The 22287-nt window shown below is 40.8% G+C and overlaps 2 protein-coding genes across 4 annotated transcripts; one reads left to right on the top strand and one right to left on the bottom strand.

The window, feature by feature from the left end:
• Positions 1–421: 421 nt before the first annotated feature.
• On the top strand, positions 422–10177 carry ZNF397 (zinc finger protein 397). 2 transcript variants are annotated; one of them, XM_077135629.1, is made up of 4 exons: positions 422–501; positions 1936–2443; positions 2716–2857; positions 4689–10177. In XM_077135629.1, the coding sequence occupies exons 2-4, from the start codon at positions 2030–2032 to the stop codon at positions 5738–5740; spliced, it is 1608 nt and encodes a 535-aa protein (XP_076991744.1). In that variant the 5' UTR covers positions 422–501; positions 1936–2029; the 3' UTR covers positions 5741–10177. The 2 variants fall into 2 exon arrangements, with proteins under 2 accessions (XP_076991744.1, XP_076991745.1); XM_077135630.1 differs by having other exon boundaries at positions 436–501; positions 1941–2443.
• On the bottom strand, positions 8182–21898 carry ZSCAN30 (zinc finger and SCAN domain containing 30). Of its 2 annotated transcripts, none has more exons than XM_077135632.1 (4): positions 21846–21898; positions 15943–16451; positions 15531–15669; positions 8182–13143 (listed from the first exon to the last, which is right to left on the bottom strand). In XM_077135632.1, exons 2-4 carry the CDS (start codon positions 16345–16347, stop codon positions 12212–12214), a joined length of 1476 nt encoding a protein of 491 aa, XP_076991747.1. In that variant the 5' UTR covers positions 16348–16451; positions 21846–21898; the 3' UTR covers positions 8182–12211. The 2 variants fall into 2 exon arrangements, with proteins under 2 accessions (XP_076991747.1, XP_076991746.1); XM_077135631.1 differs by having other exon boundaries at positions 15943–16466; positions 21846–21883.
• Positions 21899–22287: the final 389 nt, after the last annotated feature.

Raw genomic sequence — 22287 nt, 5'->3', positions numbered from 1 at the left:
GTGGTAAGGTTCAAACTGATATGCATGGGACAGAGCAACGTAAATGTTACTTTTTTTTAAAAGTTGTTCATTTACTCATTTACTTTTGTGGGAGATACTGGAAAAGAACTGGAATTACAGGAAAATCTGAATACGTTTCTGGAAAACTGGGCGCGGGACCAGAGTCGGGGAGCGATGTGTGACCGCAAAAGGTCCTTGGCGGTGGAAGAAGGTCACGGCCCTGCAGGGAAGGGCTGCCTGGGAAAAAATGCTCCGCACGCAGCCAGCCTCGCCGGGGACTGGAGACTCTGCTGGGACAGCAGCCGCAGAGAGCAGGCGATGGAAAGACAGGACTCCGACCCGCTGACTGCGATAAAAGGCGGAGAGGGGCGGGGCAGACGGAGACCCGGGAGTGCGCCCCAGCGACGCGCGCGAGCGGAAGGTCGAGGGCGCGCACTTCCGGTCTTTGTGGCTCGTAGCTCTGGGTTGGCCGCTACAGTCGGGTGCCTACAGTTCTTCGCGGTGAGGGGCATGGGCCCTAAGGCGGAGGGCGGGCGGGGGGGGATTGGCAACTTGGACGGCGGGCGCAGGCTTGACAAGTTCCGCTCCTCTGCCCTGCCGCCTCGGGTTCGCAAACTTCTGACCCGGTGGGGACGCAGAGGAGGCGGGCGCTCAAGCCCCCGCTTTGGGGTCGAATGCAGTTCCCGACCTCAGAGACTTGGCAAACGCTGGGGTTTAACCGAGGGTGTAAAACCAGAAATGTTAGTGCAGTTGGGCTGCTTAATTAGTTGCAGATTTGCGGCTTAAATATTCTAATCCCTAACTGTAATGTCAGGATTAGATAGTATTGATTTGTCCTGTTGACTGTTTGAAGGATACACTCTCCCATAGATATTCCTCTTAAAAATCTGATCATGTTTGGTCTTTACCACGTAATTATGTATTGCTGTGGTTCATTTTAAAATTTTTACTCCCATTATAAGCTTTTTGAGGGTTGAGATTGTGCTTTTTACTTCTTTTGTGCCACATATATATAGAGAGAGGGAGAGGGAGAGTAGGTTTATATATATATATATTTCTGTATAGTAGGTTTTTAAACACATGGTAAGCATTTAACATATGTTTGGTTAGTTTGTCCTTAGACTTATATATCGACAAGCAAGAATCTATTTTTCTTAGTGCCTCTCACAGGACAGAAGCCAGAGTAAGTGAAGAGTGTTTGTTGAAAGAATTTATGAATCCTAAATTTGATCAAATCGCAGATATCTAATAATATTTTTATTTAAGTTGGTTCCTATGTAATGTGATTTTTTTTTTTTGCATAAGCAGGCACCTAATGTGAATTTTTAAAGATGTTTTATTACCACCTTAAAATCAGCATCACTTAATAGGTGGTAATAGTAACTAAAAATAGATTTTTAAAAAAATCAGCATTATTAAATTGTAGCTAGAGACTATTGCCCTTGGAAGTTTGCATTATACGTTACAAAGTAAGTTCTGTGTGCACGTGTGGTTCACTGGTAGAATGCTCGCCTTCCATGCCCGAGACCCAGGTCCATGCACCCCACCCCCCCCCCCGCAAGAAAAAAGTGAGTTCTGCAAGTTTTACAGCTAAGCTAAAGACATCTTAGCATGTGGATTTTTTTTTCCATGATGCAGTCAAGATTGAAAGGGGATTAGAAGGAAATAATTTTCACACTATATAATTCATGCTAATACTGTGTCCTTTTGCTTCAAAAATAATTTCTCGCATTAGTGATAGCAGTCCTATGGAAAGAGAGATACTGAGTATGGTGATCAGTTTTTAGTTTGCCATTTGATTATTTTAGTTACAGTCTCTAACTTGCTCCCTTTCAATAAATTACTGGAGTAACAATAATTATTTACAACTTCCTAGAGGTTTTTTTTGTTGTTGTTCACTGCTATATAAGTTAACAAGGCTTTTATATCCTTAAGGAAAGCCTTTGGAAGAAGAGATACTCAAGGATACTCTTTGTGAAGAACTGAATCTATTTGTAGTAAACTTTTTGCTAAGCTGGTTCAGCCTAGAATGGCTGTAGAATCCAGAACAATTTCAACCCTGGTAACTCAGGATTCTCAGGAACAAAAACTAAAACTAGTGAAAACAGAAGAGGGGCTTTCCTGGAGTCAGAAATCTAAACAGAATGGGAGTAGCCAATTTTGCCAAGAAATATTTCGCCAACAATTCAGAAAATTTTGCTACCAAGAGACAGCTGGACCCCGGGAGGCTCTGGACCGACTCCAGGAGCTTTGCTATCAGTGGCTGATGCCCAAGTTGCACACAAAGGAACAGATCCTGGAACTGCTGGTGCTGGAGCAGTTCCTGAGCATCCTGCCTGAGGAGCTGCAGACCTGGGTTCAACAACATAGTCCAAAAAGTGGTGAAGAGGCTGTGACCCTGTTGGAAGATTTGGAGAGAGAATTTGATGATCCAGGGCAGCAGGTGGGAAATGGGAGATGTAATGCGTTGTGGAAGAAAAAATTTTCAACCTGGAGCATGTGGCATCATCATAACAGTAGGCTGAAAATTTTTCTCCATTGAATCATAATCCTGAAGTTACCATTAGGGTTGTGTCTGTGTCTATCTTAAATGGTTTTTTTCACTCCTGTCTCTCATCCCTAGAGATGTCCTTGTTTTCATCTTCTCTGAAACTTTCACTAGGCAGTTTCCCCAGGGATGGTCTCATAAAGCTAACTATATTTTATTGACTTCAGGTTCCAGCTAGCCCACAGAGACCAGCAGTGCCATGGAAGAATTTGACATCTCTTGGAACATCCCAAGAGTCAACAAACATTCAACTCCAGCCTTTAGAGTCACAGCTGAAATCCTGGGAACCTTGCCTTTCTCCCCAAAGTGGTGAGGAACAGAAACTCATCTCATCAGTTAGACCTCTGGGTTTAAGGATGCAGAATTAATTGTAGTTTACAAAAACTTTATTACTCTAGACCAGAAGTACACACTTTAGCAGTTTTGCTTTCGGCAGCCCTCATGAATTGCAACCAGCCCTCTTTGTGTCAGTTTCCCATCATTCATTCACTTACTTACTCATCCCTTCATTTTTACAACTTAATAGTATACTGATAGATATTTGGTACTGTGCTAGGACTGGATTTCTGTCTCCAAGGAGCTTCTTATTTCCTGACAAGCAAAATGGCAATGGCAATGTAGTATACTAAGTTATAGGATAAAAGGCATTTCATTCTGTGGGAGCACCAAAAAAGGCAGTTAAACCAGTCTTTAGGGGTTCATGGAATATTTCTGGAGGAAGAAACATTTAAGCTAAGACCTGAAGTCTGAGTAGGAGAAAGTGAGGTAAATAGCAAGGAGTACGAATGTCCCAAGTAGAGACAACATCCTGGAGATGAGAGAATACAGGCCATTCTAAGAATTGCAGGTCACCCTGGTTTGAATAGACTGTTGTTAGAGATGAACTAAAGAGGAATATGGAATCTGGGTCATGAAATTGTGTGTTATGCAATTATTTTGTACAGTTTCCTGAGTGTGGTTGAAGGGTTTAGGACAAGGGAATGATATGATTGAATTTGTGATTTAGAATTTAGCTGCAGAACTGAGAATTGATTTGAGGAAGGTAAAAGAGTTCTGGAGTCCTATTAAAGGTTATTGTGTTTGAGGTCAGCCAATAAAGAAAGATGTATTATGGGGAGTGTTGGTGTAGATCAAAGCTGACTCCTGTTCATCAACATATAAATTACATTGCAGTATCTCCTGGATGGGTAAAAGTAGAGGGTGAGGGAGAGGAGTTGAAGATGATACTCAGTTCTCAGTTTTGAACAACCTGGTTCATGGTGATGCTGTCCATGTAAATGGCAAAACTTAAGGGAAAGCAAGTTACACTGAATGATGTGCTAGTTTGGGATATTTTGTTGCTTGTGAAATATTCACAAATGCCAAATTAGCAGTTAGATATGAGAGTCTAGAGTTTAATAGAGAGAACCATAAGAGTTGGTAATCTGGGGAGACCTTATAAGTAGTAACTGAAGGCTAGAGGGTAGAGAGTTTGTAGAGTGAGGATACATGACAATCCAGAACAAAATCCTGGGGAACATTAATATTTGAGTGACTAACCCTGGAGACTTAAAAGGAGCAGACACAGAATGACTGAAGGAAAACATTTTTAGAAGGAAGGTGTAGTCCTCTGCATCATATGCTGCAGAGAGGCCACCTAAGTAAGATCTGGAATGTACATACTGCATTAAGCAACTAGGAAATTGGTGACCTTGGCAAAAGTAGCATCATTGAAATTGGAGCAGGGTGCCAGATTGTAGAATGGAGATGAGTACAGACAACCCTTTCAAGATGCTACACTAACAATGGGAGTGAACAAGCTTGCTTGAGGGACAGGTAAGCAAAGAGCTTGATTTTAACAGTTGAGAGATTTGAGGTAATTTAAATGCTGGTGACTAAGAGTTAATAGAGAAGGGTTGAAAATAGGAAAGGAGTAGTAGGTAATCTATCATATGAAGATTTATAGGAGGCAGGAAAGGATGAAATTCAAAGTGTAGGTAAGGCCTTTGTATTAAAAAGGAGGAGGGACTCAAGTATTAGCAGTTAAAAGAAAAGATAACAGTGGGCAATGAAGATAGAAGCTTCTATTTTTTCTCAAGCAGGTGAGTACTGAGAGTGCCTAGAGAAATGTAAAATCTTATTTTACTATTTATCATTTCAGGTTGTGAGAACAATGAATCAGTGACAAAGAATCAAATATTGGGAGAAAAATCACAGGGTCTCCTGCAGGCATCTTCACTTGGAGAAGATGGTGAATGTGAAAGCAATTTAGAGTTGCAGCATGAATGTGCTCCAGGGGAGAAATTAAGAAGATTCCCTTCCCAGGGCAGCACTTTTAGTCAAGTGATCGTCACACACAAATCTCTAGGAAAAAGAGACCATCATGACAAGCCTGAAAGAAATTTGATTCTAAGTACTAACTCTTTAACGTATCAGAAAGTGCCTACAGAAGAGAGACCTTATAGATGTGATGTATGTGGGCACAGCTTCAAACAGCATTCCTCTCTAACACAACATCAGAAAATACATACTGGAGAAAAGTCCTGTAAGTGTACCCAGTGTGGGAAGGCCTTTAGTTTGAGGTCATACCTCATTATTCATCAGAGAATTCATAGTGGTGAGAAAGCATACGAATGTAGTGAATGTGGGAAAGCCTTCAATCAGAGCTCAGCCCTTACCAGACATCGGAAAATTCATACTGGTGAGAAAGCTTTTAAATGTAATGAATGTGGTAAAGCATTCAGTCAGAGTTCATACTTCATTATACATCAAAGAATTCACACTGGTGAGAAACCCTATGAATGTAATGAGTGTGGGAAAAACTTTAGCCAGAGCTCAAAGCTTATTAGACATCAGCGAATTCATACAGGGGAGAGACCTTATGAATGTAATGAATGTGGAAAAACTTTCAGGCAGAGCTCATCACTAATTCCTCATCAGAGGATACATAGTGGAGAGAAACCCTATGAATGTAATGAATGTGGAAAAGCCTTCAGTTTAAGCTCAAATCTCATCAGACATCAGAGAATTCATAGTGGAGAGGAACCTTATCAGTGTAATGAATGTGGCAAAGCCTTCAAAAGGAGCTCAGCCCTTACTCAGCACCAGAGAATCCATTCTGGGGATGAAGCTTATATATGTAATGAATGTAGGAAGCCTTTCAGGCACAGATCAGTCCTTATGCGCCATCAGAGAATACATACTGTAGAATAAATTGTGATTAATAATACTGTAAGTGTATAAGTCAGTCATATCTGACTCCTTAAAGGTCTTGAGTCAGTCTAAGTTGCTTTGTGTAGCACTTAATAGTGCTAATGCAAATTGTCCCTTAAAAGCTTTTCTTGGGACTAAACAGAATGACAGATGGACGAGGCCATTACTTCCAGCTTTTTTTAGGAACACTCAGGACAGAAAACTGGGAATATAACATTGAAACATCACTTCCCATGACAGTATCATGAAGATAATACAATGACCCAGGCTTTTGTCTCTGCATTTGATTGTTAGTTTGCCAGGGTTAGGGGATGTTGGGAAGTATGAGGGACTTTTTGTCACACTCAGCATCTCAAAAAACTTTGTAATCCTAAATAAGGACGGTGACAGAGCAGCAAGTCAGATGGGGAAATGGTTTCATCAGTGATTTGTTGAGCCCAGGACAGGCCAGAAATTAGGAATGAGAGGAAAGAATACAAATTAATTCATCTAACAATTATTTTCTGAGTGCCTGTTTGTGTAAAGCCTAAGGGTTATAATGGAAAAGAGGCAAACAGGCAGTGACACTAGTGTGATCAGTGCTGTATGACCTTAAGGAGGACTGCCTGGCCCAGTGTGATTTAGGAAAGGCTTCTGGGGGAAATGGCCTGAAGGATGACAGGAAAAGTTAGCTAGGGGGTAGGCCAGGGAATAATGTTTTCAGTAGAGGAAATGAGACAGGCCAGGAAGAGAAAGTTGGCACATCTGCCAGAATTAAATGTTCAAGGTCACTTTGTGTGGAGCATTCTAATAGTTGCTGTTGAAGTGCAGACTCGCTTAAGCAGTGCCTGTAGCAAAATACGAGCCATTGGAATTTTATATTATTGGACAAAACTGAGGCCCTTGGTTCCCAGTCATGAGTTTATCATGATCTGATGTGGGGGGAAAGGCTAGTTTCCTTGCCCAATTTTCAGGCTAGGCTAGAACCTCCATGGGGTAGGGGTAAGAAAGATCTTTGTTTAGAGGTTAAGAATTCCAAGTCTCCCTTTCTCAGGCATGAGAGCTCCTTGGGTTCTTAGGACACTAACGTGCTGTCAGGTTCCTCCTAATCTCCAAGGTTCTTGATCAGAAGCTGCAATATCTGCCATATAATTTGCTTCTGGGGCTTTATTCCTCCCCCCCCACCCCGTTTCTAGTGTTCCCTTGGACTCAGGTACTTAAAAGTATTGGCCAGTTTATCTCTGTGTTTGTGACTGATAATATTCTTCAGGTATCTCACATGTTCAGTTTTATCAGCTGTTATTTCATGTATCTTTTGTGAATTTTGTTAGAGACAGACAGTCATGGTCAATCCAGAGACTATGCTCTCTGGAGGAGCCCAGCAGGAAGAGTATCCCTAAGCTGGTGCTTCTCCTGCAATGTGAAAAATTATACAGGTTAGTCAGCTTTAGAAAGACATCATTCATAAGATTTAACAGGTTGGAGTAATAACATACCTTACCAAAAACATAAATATGTATGGAAATCTGATATCCTATGCATAGAGAATTTTCATGAGAATAAAAAGAAAGAGAAGTAAAGCTCCTTTGGAGGCATACACAGATGGAAACATGCTGCACAGTAAGACTGGCAGAAGGACTAAATACCCATGGTTTGGAGTGGGAATGTTAAAAAAATAAAAGGATCACTTGGAAAAATGTAACAAAATACAGGGTAGAAGTTGCTCAAATCTTGATTTCCTCTTTTCAGACAAAGATCCAAACAAACTGAAAGGGAAGGACAACATACATTACAAAAGAAAAAAATAACTTTTAGAGAGAGAGCTCTTGAATTTATCAATAAGAAATGCAATAGATACCTGCTAAGGGCTTTAAATATGTGTTAATTATTCTCACAACAGCCCATATTTTGCAGATGAGGAAATGAAGGTATAGTGTCATGATTTACTGGAGATCATATAGCTAAAAGTGGTAAGGTAAGACTTTGATCCCAGAGAGTAGGAATCCAGAAACCTTGTGTGGAACCACTTCTCTAAAATGTCTTTTATGTCTTCACATAATATTTCAATGGGCCCAAATCACAAAAGAAAATACTTCAGTGGGCCCAAATCACAGGACAATAAATGCCCATAGACAATAAACAGATGTCCAACCTCATTAGTATTAATATAAAAGAACAATTGAAATGGCCTTTTTCCCTCAATACTAATAAAGATTCAGGGAAATAGGAACTTAAATGCTGCTGATGAGATGTTAGTAGATACTATCTCTGGCAATCACTACAAGAAACCCTAAAAGCATTACCTTTTAACTTTGAAATTCTATCTGGAAATGTATTCTTCAGAAATCATCATGTATATATAAAAAAGTTCAAAGTGGTTAAAGGTGATACTAATATTTAAAATGAAGTATTCATGATAAATAAAAAATACTGCAAAATGGAATGTACAATATGATCCCATATAGAAGATACATTTATGCAATAAAATACTAGAAATACATAATCTAAAAATAATAATAGTGGTTATCTCTAGGTGATGAGAGTATAGGCGATTTGATTTTTCCCCTGTATGTTCTAAGTTTTTTACAATAAATGCTAATATTGTTTAAATTAGAAAAAAAAATTAATAGAAGCCCAGGATAGTTGAGAGAATAGTAAGTAAACACTTGATTTCCATAACATCTGTCCTTCCAAGTTTCAAGGACATTAGCTAACTTGTCTCTGATCCTTGATCATTTCATTGGGAAAATGACAATAACAGACTAAGTCATCTCATACATGGTATACAAGCAAGTCCTGTGCAAATTATAAATTCCTGTGTAAATAGAAGTTATTTGCATGAAGATTTACGGCCTGGAAAAGCAATAGCTTTGAAGTGGAAACCTTGTTAGCACTGTGCCATGAGTTGTACAGCCAGAAGTGTTACTCCACAGCTCTGGATCCTCAATTTAAAGAAGTTTAAATTTATGATTTCTTATGGTCAAAGCTTCAACCTTCTATGTTCTTATGAAATGGAAGGGCATGATAGGAGGATATGTTTCCTCCTTTACCAGCCTTGCTTGGACATGCCTTTCCCTTCTGCTCAGTACCCTTTTGTTTTTCTTGGTACAGAAGCCGTCCAGGGTATACAATGTCTTCCTTAAATGGATCTTGTTCAGATTTTTAAAAATAAAGTGCAGTTTAGGCAAGGTGCTTAATATCAGTTTCCTGCATCTCCCTCCTCATTTCTATATGCTGCAGCTAACACTGCCCAGCTGAGAGGATTGGATATTTAATGTCAGTCTGACCTAGGTCTCTTCGGGCTCCCTTGTGAACTCCTTCTCTGCTCTTGCTCCAGAAAGTGCATCCTTAGTCTGAATGTTGGCAGTGCAAGGGGAATTGCCAATTACAGTAACTTCCCATCCTGGAGGAACAAGCATGGAGAGCATTTCTGTGAAGTCTAGAGGAAGGGTGAGCCCAAGGGCTGCCTTGTTGACTGATCCAAAGGGTCATGAGCTTTTTCTGCATATATATTTCCACTGAGAACCTGCTGAGGGAGAAGGGAAAGACTTTGGCAGTCCTGCAGGCTCTTGCCACAGTTCACCAACCTAAGCAGTTAGTGCTGAGGAACACTCAAAGGGGAGGAGGAATCCTGATTCTGGTGGGTCCATTATGTGTGTGTTTGCTATCATTCCCATGGTCTTTGAACCACCACACAGCCCCAGATGACTTTCCATATTGTAACTTCTGGTGGACTCCAACCCTGAGGACCAGATGTTATAGTTGCCTGGCACTTTTAGCCCAGGGAAGAAAAACTGAGGATACTATTCCCTGACTTCTTCCCCAAATCCTTTCCAAACCCTAAGCACACCTCTACTCATCCTGTGCTGGTTTGAAATTATTCTGTACCCAAGAAAAGCCATGTTTTAATCTTGACCCATCTTGCAGGGCCAGACCTGTTGTTTAGAGTGGAAAACCTTGATTGGATTGTTTTCATGGAAATGTGACACAGCCAATGTGGGCATGGTCTTCTAGTTAGATGGAGATGTGACCACCCATTCAAGGTGGGTCTTGATTAATTTACTAGAATCCTATAAAAGGAGAAACATTTTAGAGAAACCTCAGGTGCAGATGCAGATGTTTGGAAATGCAGAGGCTAGGAGACACAGTTGTTTGAGAGCCTAAAATGCATTACCACGTGCCTTCCCGTGAGAGGCTAAACAAGCCAGAACCCAGAGTTGTGTCCTGGAGGAACTAAGTGAAGGTCCACAGATGCTTAGAGAGGAAACCACTGGCATCAGAAGATGGAAGCAGCAGAAATAGGTACAAGGACCAGCAGACACAAGCCACGTGCCTTCCCATGTGAGACACTGGCCTTTCTTGGGTCAAAGTACCTTTCCCTGAATGCCTTAGTTTGGACATTTTTCTGGCCTTACAACTGTAAACTTGTAACTTATTAAATTCCCTTTTTAAAAGCCATTCCATTTCTGGTATATTGCATTTCCACAGCTTTAGCAAACTAATACAGTTCCATATTCCTGAATGAAAACTTTCAAAGCAAAATTTTAACACTCAAATTTTATTACAACACATCTTGCATTACATGCTAATACTAAATGGTTGAAGCATATACTCAATGTGTAAATGTTAAAATCGATAAATGATTTGCCAAATAAGACTTTCACCAAAAACACTATAGTGGAGGGAAAATAACAAAACAGAAAGTACTCCAAAATGTTAAAAATGTTTCCTTCTATGGGTGGCAGGAGTATGGATGATTCATACTTTTCTCATTCTCTGTATTATGAACATTTATAATTATAACCAGGAAGAAACAATTATTATTGAGGGGTATTAAAAACATGAACTCATCTAATTGTCACCTACAGGAAAAAGCAACTCACTATCCATTTGAAGGATCTCTGGATTTCCAAATAACCTCACTCAATGACAATCATGCAAACTTTGGACATTCCCTCATTTTCCACCTCCCCTATTACCCACAATAGCTGTGATCAGCATGTCTTCAGAAATGATGTTCTCTGGAAGAGAAATCAGGATGTCTTAGAATAGTAATCAAACTTTTCTCCTAGGTATTAATTATCCTCAGTAATTATAATTGGATTCATTAAAACTGCCCAGAATAAAAAGGAGCAAAGATGTAGTTTTGAAGACTGTGGGAGTAATTCAAGTATATACTGCCTTCAAGTAATTTAGTGTACACAAGCCTAATGATGAGAGGCACAAAGAACGGGGATTAATGGAACATGGAAAGTCAGATCTCCCATCCCTGTGTTCCTGTGTGTGAGTTTCCCATTTCCTGGGCCCTAGGGTAATGGGACACAAACACTCTAAGACCCCCACACTACATATTATTTCCTTGGTATTCATACATACCCATATCCATAAGATACACCAAAGTTTCCCATCACTGATTCTCCTGAGTACTTCAAAGTCTCTTAGGTCATTCTGGGTCTGGAATAGACCACCTAATTCAGTGATTATACATAGGAAGAGAGGAATACACTCCAAGGCATATTCTGGCTTCTGAGTAGGGTCTATGAGAGCAAATTTCTGTCAGAGAGCCCTAATGAAGGGATGTTTCTAGATCCTCTTACTTTCATGCTGTTGTATATGCTAAAACTTTTGCCTATAATGTTCTCTTCCTCTCTCTCTTTGACCTGGCTAACTTCTAACCACCTTTTAGGTATCAACTGAGATATCATTACATACAGGAAGCCTTACATACATACAAGAACATACAGGAAGTCTTACTTTAGGCAGCCATACCATATCCTTTGACAGAATCTTGGATTTATCCTTCTAAAGCATTTAACACACTTTACTGTAATTACCTGTTTAACATATATACCCCTCTACCTCTCAACTCTGAGAGGGCAATGACCATGTCTTCCCCCAATTCCTGGCACATTTACCCAGTAAATAACTTGGCCTCAGCATGAAGCTCAGGGCTGAGGAAAGAACTGGCAAGGGGGCAGGGCAAGCTATCAATCCTCAGATACTGTTAAACTGATCTAGGGTACATGGCAGCATTTCACCGTCTCAATTCAGATAGTTAGCCTCCACTTGCCAAACGCTCTAATACTCTTGCCAGATAAAGATCCTTGCCGTGGAGGGATCCATCATATAAGGACATCTTTCAGGATCTCTGCCCCTATCCTAAACTTACTATGAAGGTGTCAACAGCAGTCATAACTGGGTTGGTAAGGAATGGCAAAAGGGAGAGATTGACGAAGACCCTCATCCAGAAATGAGTTAGGGATTTCAAGCCAATACCTACCATTCTTTTTGGAGAAAACCTGGCTAAAAATTTTCTTCCATTCATCACTTCAATCCATCATTACAGACATCTATGTGTGGACCACTTATAGCACTCATCTGGTCTGGAGGGACAGGAACCATGTTCTCAGAAAACTTCTATTTTCAGTGAAGTCTCACCCCACCAAAATGAATTCCTAGTATTTCACAACTGTACAACTCTTACCCACAGAGTTAAATTCTGGTGTGAGTTCTCTGATGCTGCATAAGACCTGACCTATGCCTAAATGTTTTCCTACATTCATTACATTCATAAGGCTTCTCCCCAGTGTGGATCCTCTGGTGCTGGGTGAGGGCTGAGCTCTGATTGAAGGATTTTCCACATTCATTACATTCATAAGGTTTCTCTCCAGTGTGAATTCTTTGATGTTCAATAAGAATAGAGCTTCTACCAAAAGCCTTTCCACATTGATTACATTCATAGCCTTTATCTCCTGTGTGAATTTTCTTATGCTGAATAAGGGCTGAGCTCCGGCTGAAGGCTTTCCCACATTCGCCACATTCATAAGGTTTCTCTCCAGTGTGAATTCTCCGATGCCTAATGAGCTCTGAACTGCCCCTGAAAGCTTTTCCACATTCACAGCATTCATAAGGTTTTTCACCACTGTGAATTCTCTGATGCCTAGCAAGGTCTGAGCTCAAACTGAAGGCTTTACCACATTCTTTACACGCATAAGGTCTCTCTCCAGTATGAATTCTCTGATGTCTGATCAGCTTTGAACTCTGGCAGAAGGTTTTCCCACAGTCAAAGCATTCATAGAAGTTTCTCTCATTGTGAATTCTCTGTTGTGTAATAACATTTGAGTTCAGACAGAGACTTCCTACACTTTCATTACATTCAAGGATACTCTCTTCTGTAGGGATTTTTTTGTAAAAGGTAGCCAGACTGAAATGTCTTTCCTGGGAAGGGAGCTGACTCAGTTTGTTTCTTGTAGCATTTCCTTTTGGCTTCTCAAAATTGTTTGGACCTCCCAAAGCTTCTCCAGCTATCTTCCCTAAAGGTGTTTCCCCAGGGAGTCTTCCTGGGGATATCATGGCTGCTGATGCTACATGATCAATAATTTCTGACTTTGCTGTCAACACTTTGTCAGTCACCATCTTGCCACCTAAAAATATGAATAGAAAACACACATGTCATTTGTTCCCCAGGTTAGAGGAAAAGAAACTATTATAGCCAGAAGAGAAAATAAATCAAATGAAACATATACCTATTAAGAGGAAACTCTTAAAACTAGCTTCCTAATGTAAAATAAATGATCTGAGAAAAAGGAAAAGAATAAGATAAACAGAATGAGAGGTAGCTTTGGATAGGAGAGATGGGGAACAGAGAAAGACATTAGTAGTTAGGGTATATGGTGCTAAATAGGAGTACTAGTTAGAGAACTGAAAGCCAGGAAACAATCCTGGGTTAGAGAAGAAAATGCATTTTTAGGTAATAAAGGAAAGGAAAAAATAACAAGAAATAATAGAGACAAAGAAAGATGTCTAGGAATCTTGAATCAGTAGTGCTTCTAGGAAAGTAGGAAAGCAGCAAGTATGATCAGGAAATGCTTTTATGGTTATTATTGGACAGAAGGAGGTGGGCGAAATTAGAAAGCTTAGTAAGACAATTGCAGGTTCCCAGTGGATCAAATGATGATAAGCAAACAGAGTGAGATTTGCAGAGCTTGAGAAAAGGAGCATGAAGAGTTCCTGACTCATTTTAGGGTCAGATGGGAGGCCTTATATGTTCATTCTTTTATGTGTAAATGCTCAAAGATAGAAGAATGGAAATAACTGGAAGGTGTGACTGCCCACAACCAAATATTCTGACTCTCACACAATGTCCCTCTCATTTTTAGATTTCTAGTAACTGATAACAGGAGTCTATAAGATGATGGCTGATATAATTCAAATTATTATGAGGGAGGAAAAAGCTTAAAAACTATTAAGTTAGCCTAATCCTCCCCTAAATCCTCTAAACTTATACACATTAACAATCAAGAAACTGAGGGTCACATATCCTAAAGGCCACAGAATTAATATTTGTAGAGACAGGATTCAAAGATATTTAACACCAACACTTGCACTCTTTCCTCTATGATATATGCCTTCCCTGTTGGGAGAGAGCAGGGCCATAGCTGCACTGAAACAAAAAATAACTTAAACATAATATTAATTTGGCTTGGGATTATCTTTTTACAGGAAAATAAATACTTTTTTCTGATATTCTTTGAATTCACAACACTTTCAGCACAACAATAAATCTTCACATTGAATATCTGACAAAAGCAGAGAGCTGTCTGGCTTTCCTTTTACCCATTCCTTAGATTAGAACTGGATATTACAATTCACACTACCTATAAATCTTAGGTAGAAAATAAAATTATTCAAGACTATGCTTATTCAAAACAGGTACGCTTATTTTTAGATGTATTTGTATATACTAAAAGAGAAAAAATAGACTGGACAACCTAATGATAAATTTTCTGAAAGTAGTAAATAGGTCGAGTTATAAAGAGTTTTATAAGAGTATAAATTATAAAGGGTATAAAGTGGCAATATAATTGTGCAAGATCAAAATTTGGGCTGTAAAAATTAGAAAAGCAATGCTACACAGGATTTAAAATACCTTGTCAAATTCTATATGAATTGGACTGTAAGCTTTATATCATAATTTAACTTCATTTAGTTAAACTTCACTGTAAGTTTTTCACTTGCCTCAATAATATCCTATTGGGTATTTTCTCCTTCATTATTAGACCCAGTCCAGGATCATGTACTACATTTAGTTGTCATTGTTTCTTAAGTGTTTTTTTTCAATTGTGTAAACATATATACAATAAAATTAACCATCTCAACCCCTTCCAAGCATACAGTTCAGTGGTATTAATCACATTTGCAATGTTGTGCTACCATCACCACCATCCATTACCAAAACTTCTATTACCCTCAACAAAAACCCTGTACCCATAATGTATTAACTCCTCATTCTCCCTTATCCCCACCCCTGCTAACCTGTACTCTACCTTCTTTCTCTATGAATTTGCATATTCTAGTTATTTCTCATAAGTGGAATCATACAATATGCTCTTTTGTGTCTGACTTATTTCACTCAGCATGTCTTCAAGGTTCATCCATGTTGTAGAGCATCAGAACATCTGTTTTAATGGCTGAATAATAATCCATTGCTTTGACCTTTTGGCTATTGTGAGTAATGCTGCTATGAACACTGGTGTACAAATATCTGCTTTAATTCTTTGGGGAATAAATCTAGAAGTGGAATTAGAGACCTTAATTTTTAATCCAAAATTAGAAATTACATTGGAATTTCAGATTCTAGACAAAGTCAATGGAAGAATATTTCTAGGCAAGAGGGACTTTCCACAATACTTAATGACAGACCCAAGTGACCCCTGCTTCTTCAAACAAATGAGACCTAGAGTATGAACAGTGCCACAAATGAGAGCCATCACCTCAATTCTCCAATCCAAAACAGATTCTGGCTCCTCACCTATTTCATGGAAAGCCTGAGACTCCTGAGTCTCACTCTTGTACTGGTTCTCCAAGGGCTGGAGGTGGTTACTCAGAGACGTTAATGCTCCTATAGATGTCATTTCCTTCCAGATTATCTCCTGGCCATGAGCTGTGTCCTAGGAGTAATCAAGTATCAGCATTATGATTCTGAGGACATACAAGAGGAAAACCCTAGAGTGACCAGGACAGGAGGAATGAGAAATTCAATCTGATGATTAGATAGAAAACAATGAACTAAAAACCCTAGCGGCTTAAAACCAGTGGGCAAATAATATCCCAGAAGACATAAATTTTATAATTCTCCTCTGATAACTAAGTCAATGCCACTCATGATGGCTTTCCATTAACATAAAATAAATGGAAAACACAAACTATCTACTCTTTCTTACCTGTTGCATTGGCTCATCGAGTTCTCTCTCCAGCTCTTCCAGCACAGTCACAGCTTCCTCTCCATTTTCTGGGTGATGCTCCCGTACCCAGGCCTGTAGCTCCTCAGGCAGGATGGCTAGGAACTGCTCCAGCACCAACAGCTCCAGGATCTGCTCCTTTGAATGCATCTCTGGTCTCAGCCACTGGTGGCAAAGCTCCTTGAGTTGGCTCAGAGCCTCACGGGGCCCAGCAGAGTCAGAGTAGCCAAACTGTCTGAACTGCTGACGGAAGATCTCCTGGCTACATGGGCTTCCCTGAAGGCCAAATTCCTGCTCCCCCACATAATTTTCTTCTTCAACTTTCACAATTATAAGTCCTTCTTCTTTTGTAGCATGGTAGGCCAAGGTTGTGGATTCTCCTGACATTCCGGGCAAAGACTGTCTGAAAACGGTCCCCAGTTGAGGCAGGGGGGTGGGTGGAGGTCTCTATCTGAGAGATTCCTTTTCAATTTCAATCCTTCAGGGAGCTCCTGAGGTATACAATGCTAACGTTATATAGAAAAAAAAAAAAAGTCCTCAGAATATAAATAGAGGTACTGAAGGTCAATAACCAGGAAGCACAGCACAGGAAAGAAAACCAACCAAAAGGGCGCTTCCATACAATTGATAAATTTATAGGTGATGTACTGTTTTTTCTTCAGGATATGAAATACAACACTTAGGTGTAGCCAAAATCATTTTGACAACTGTTAGTAACATTAGAGACATTAGGGATAATAAATGGTGTCTACAGATCATAGAAAGCAGGAAAAGTACTGTAGTATATTGTTATCCCTCAAAATAATAGCTAAAATTTTATTAAGCACCTACTAGATGCTGTGCACTAGCTGGATACGTAACATAAATTTTAACTAATTCTCCCACCTCTATAAGAAGAATCATAATTATGCCCACTGAGGATCTAGAAATTCATAAGCTAACCAAACCATACAGCCAGTAAGTAGCATAGCTGAGCTTTGCAATCAAAGTATTTAGTTCTTTCTAATATGCCATGGGGTCTCCCCCAAAAAAGGGAACTAGCACTTAATAAACACCTACTATGGGCCAGGCACTTTACAAATATGATTTTATTTGAGCTTGACAATAATACTATGAGGTAAGTATTATCCCCATTTTATAGATGAAGAAATGGAGGTTCTTGAAAGTTAAGTAATTTGCCCAAGAGAAAAAACTGGTACATAGCAGTGTCAAGACCTGAATCCAGGGCAGCCCCACTTTAAAGCACTTGCTCTTTTTATTACAGAATGGGCTAATGCCCAGGGCAATCTTGGTTGATACTATAAATTAACAAAAATATTGAAAATGTTAGGAAGGGGTCATAGAGAAGCCAGAAAAATTTACAAAAAAGGAAAAACTATAATTGACTTTTATGTTACAAGGCTCTGAGAAAACATGAAGAAAATAGGAATGGATTTCTTCATCTATTTCAACAAACACTTGGGCATTTACTATGTACAAGACAGGGTAATAAACAGAAGTCTCAGGATTAAAAGCTGTATCCTTGAGGACTCTTAGTTAAGTATGGGAAAACAACAAGTTAACAGACAAATATAGTGTGAATATGCAAGGAAGGAGGTTAAGTAGAGAGGGCCAAGGAATTCAAGAGAAAGACAACTGAATGACCATGACGTGGGAGACAGGGACAGAAAGAAATGTCAGCAATCGCTGCTTGGAGATGACATCTCAGCAGGGTTTGATATGAGTGAGTCAGGTGAAGATGTAGAGGAAGGCCATTCAGGCAGGGAGAAAAGTGGGCATGAGAAGATTTGGTCCACTGAGAAAACTGCAGGTAACTGGGTGGCCTGAGCAGTGGCTATAGCCTCTGGCTATGCCTCGGAATCTGCCAAGGAGCATGGAACCCTGAGTCAGGATTTCCTTGGATGGGGCCCCAATAAGCACCACAATTGATTCTAACATACAGCCAGGGTTAAGAACCATAGACACGCAACCACCATAAGCTGGAAGAGACAAGAAAAGATCCTCCCCTAGGGGATTCAGAGGGAACATGATCCTGCTGACACACTGATTTGAGACCTCTAGCCTCCAGAACTGGGAGACAATAAATTTCTGTTGTTTTAAGCCACAAACACACACACAAAAAACAAAACAAAACAAAATGAACCACAGGCCAGAGCCTGGGGCAGTTTAGGAGCGATGAGAGAGGAGGCACTTACAGAGAAACAGGGAGAGCACAAAGGGTCTGAGAGGTGTACTACAGAGTTTGCATCCACGAGGATGGCTGGAGAGTCTGTCTGCCTGCTCAGAGAATAGTGGTGAAGAGGTGGGAAAGGATCTGTTGCAATCATTTGGGCAAGAGATGAGGGCCTGAGCTATAGGAGCCAAAAGACACAAAGAAGAATTTAACAGGATTTGGGAACGTACTTCATGAGGGTTTGAAAAAAAAGAATGTCAAGAAGGACTTGGGTTTTTGGCCAGCCCTGGTGACTGGAATGATGATGGTGTCCTTCACTGAGCTCATCATTAAGAAAGGTCTGAAATGTAATATTTTATTACAAAGCAGCATTTCCTATAAACTGTGAGGGCCACATATTAATAGGAGCTCAACCCACACATATATACATAAAATCCTAGGGATATTTTTCTTTTAGTTTTTCAGAATAAGAAGAATACTAAACACTTTAATGTAGTTTTCATTATTATGTGACAATTGGCACATAAGAAATCAGGCACCAAGGCATTGTCAGATCTGTGCATTGATGTGTTACAGCATTTACCAGGCAGCCATCACACTGATGTGCCTAGTGATCACTAATCTATGCTATGTATTTTGACTTATAATTTCAATATATTTGTGATATTATTCAATGTTTACTATAAACATTGTATGAATGTGAAAAAATTCACCTTATCAACTAGTCCTCCATGGATGTGTGGCTAAAGAGGTTTCTAATCATCAAGCATCGTCTCTGCTCCTCTCCGTCTCCTTCACAAGTTCACCATCCTCCATGACAGACTCCTATAAAGCTAAGTTCTTCCCTATTTTCACTCTCTGCTTTCCTCCTAGGCGATCTTATTGTCACCTTCAGTTACCATTCATTTCCTGCCTAGACCTCTGATCCAAGCCCCAGACCTGTCTACATACTTCTCCTCAGTTCCATTCTAATTCTTGGAAATTTTTCAAAAAGAACTCAAGGGTGGGCCACGGTGGCTCAGCAGGTAAGAATGCTTGCCTGCCATGCCCGAGGACCCCGGGTTCATTTTCCGGTGCCTGCCCATGTAAAAAAAAAAAAAATAAGAACTCAAATTCAGCACATCCACCACCAACTCATGATTCCTCCCACTCAAACCTGCTCTTTCCACAGTGCTTCTGTCTCAAGAAGCAAAAACATGCATCTGGCTGCACAGGCCAGAAACATGGAATCATCCTTAACCTATTATTTCTTTCCTATATTTAATGCGAACTAGTCCTACTGACTTTATTTCCTTTCTCTAAAATCTGCCCTCCCCCCATTTCTGCCACTGTCAACTTCATCCCAGCTACTTTTTCTACGTAACACCCTCCCAACTGGCTTCCCAGCACCCACTTGATTGCCTCCATCTATTATCTACGTTGTAACCAGAGTGATCTTTTCAAACTGCAAAACTGATCATGTTCCTCTGACCAATTTTTTAAAAATGAAAAGAAAAACCTTTGGGCAAGGGGAGGCTCTCAGAAATCTTATTTCTCTTTGATGGTACTCATCTCCTGTCAGAGATACCGGAGCTCCATCCCAGCCTTACTGAGTCAGAATCTCCTGAGTAGGACCCCAACAAACACAACTGTAAAACATTCCACAAGTGATTCTAATGTACAGCCAGGATGAGAACCCTGGGCCTGTAAAGGAGTGGTAAGAGACAAAGTGAATTGCATTCCTTTCTTGAGAGCACTTTTCTTACTTTGTCATGATATATATTTTAGTAAGCGCCCCCCCCCCCCTTTTTTTTTTGGCATTGGCAGGCACCAGGACTTGAACCCAGGTCCCCAGCATGGCAGGCGAGAATTCTACCACTGAGCCACCATTGCACCACCCAGTAAGCCTATTTGATTAATGTTTGCCTTGTCCACAACTAGACGGTAAGTAAACTACATTGAAGATTTTGTTCACCATTATATCTCCATCACCCAACCCAATGTGTGGCACATAATAGGTGCCATGTATCTATATAAGAATGAGTGTCACTGTAGTCAAGGGAGAATCTTTTAAAAGAGGCAGTGGTCAACATTGTTGGTTAATAAGGATTGAAAACCATCCCACAGCACTTCTCATTCTGCAGGGAGGTAGTTTAAACTCATAGGAAGAGCATCAGCTTTGGAGTCAGATGAACCAATCTAGCCACTCACTAGATGTGTGCCATTATTCACTGAATGTTTCTGAGACCCCATTTCCTTGCCTAAAAACAGAGGTAATAATGTCCATTGCAGTATTATTATAGGGATTGGAAATAAATTATTTTCTACAGTGCTTTACCCACAGTAAGTACTCAACACATAGGTGTGGGGCAAGGGAAGTGCAAATTTCACACCACAAGGTGTGGGTTATAAAACAGGCCTTACTGGGAAAGCTACCAGCCAAGGATCAACAAAAGGACAGACCTGATTCTGCCAGTATCCCAAGGAGGGAAGTTGGGAGAGAGGCCCTGCTGTGTTCCAGGGGGGAGTTCCCTCTACCTGCTCATTGCAAGGGTGAGAAAGCAGCATTGTTAGTGGGGGTATAAGCAGATTGCTTTCCAGAAGTGTGGATGTAGGTGTCAATTGTTAAAGTTGTCTAGGGAACCCAGGTGCCCAGCATGGGAGAAGGGTACTTGGGGGCCTTGTGGGAAGCACTGAACTTGGGAACAGCCCCCTAGTCTGGAAAAAGGGGAGTCCCTATTCCCATCTGGCTCTTAGTTCCAAGCAACCCAGAGGGAACCTCTTGGGTACTTTTGGACGGCTCTGCTTGCTGCAGCCCGACTGTTATTATAAAGTTTCTGCATTGCATGCTTATATCATGTTAACAGAAAACAACTTACTGAGCCCTATTACAGAGTCAAGCCTGTTTTAAGTTTCTAAAGTCATTTCACCTTCACAAACCTAGCACTCCATGACCTAAATTACTACCTGCTTACTGAAGAAAAACAGAAGTTATGTAATTTGTCTAAGATCATATGGCTCGTGATATATTCTGGACTGTTTTGAACTCAAGTGGCCTAGCTCAAGTCCACTCTTTTAGAAGTGTAATTTGCTGAACTGCCTTATCACTTCTGCATTCCCCACTAAACCACGGGGTCTCTAGCACAGGGCCTGTATCTTTTACTTAACAGTATTTACTGAGTGTCTACTTTGTGCCGGGCAGTGTGCTAAGGGTTGGACAGAGTTATAAACAAGACAATGTCTTTCCTTTAAAACTAGCAGAGAGAGGCAGGTGTTAAACACATATGTCACACACATAATCAGCTAATGTAATTGTATTACGAACTGTAAAAGAGGAGAGTAGAAGGAGCTCTGAGAGTGAGCGATCAATATTACGGAAATCAAACCTGACAGCAAAGACTTGATTCAAGAGTGAGCTTGGGCCACGTGAGAAAAAAGTCGGAAAAAAAGAGCCTAACAGTGCATCTGGGGCGACTCAGGCTGCGGCTTGGTACAAGGGAGGTGTCAAGTAAGTGCTTAAGGAGTCAATGGACGGAAGAGTGGCTGCATGGCGGACAGATGGATGAATCGAACAATGGACAAGCGAGTGGTGAGCGTGAGACCTGTAACAATAAGCACTGCCTATTACAAAGGCAGGACGAGGGATCCGAGAAAGGTGCCGGGAAGGGCCGAAGCCGCACTGGGGCCGTTGGCGAAGCACCCGGGACCGCGCTACCCGACCCGCGCCACTCACCCTTCATTATGCTGGGTGTGGGGACCTACCGGAGAGCCGGACCAGGACGGCTTTGGGCCGCGCGCGCCGGAAGTGGGGCGAGCGCGCCCCTCTAGGAAGCCGGGAGGACTGCAGCTCTGTGGCCGGCGCGCGGGATGGGTAAGTAGTCGGGGAAGAAAGACAGCGAGTGGGATCGGACTTGGTGATAACAGCTGGGCGACTGAAATAAATGTTATGTGTTGAATAGGTGAATATATAGTGCAGAACCTGATATAGCAGCAAGGAAATAAAATACAAACTAGAACCCATAATGCTGTATTTGAGGAAGAGGGAACCAGACCACCACATTCAGTCACTACATTTTGAATGTTGGCAGTGACAGTCCTGGAAGCCACGGTGGGGAGAAGGGGAGTAGGGGACGTCCCACCCAGAGATGGCGAGGGTGCAAGGCGGAAGATGGGTC

The sequence above is a fragment of the Tamandua tetradactyla genome, chromosome 18, assembly GCF_023851605.1.
Source record: "Tamandua tetradactyla isolate mTamTet1 chromosome 18, mTamTet1.pri, whole genome shotgun sequence".
Taxonomy (NCBI): Eukaryota; Metazoa; Chordata; class Mammalia; order Pilosa; family Myrmecophagidae; genus Tamandua; species Tamandua tetradactyla.
The sequence above is the reverse complement of the archived record's forward strand: the minus strand, read 5'-3'. Positions and strand labels throughout refer to the sequence as shown.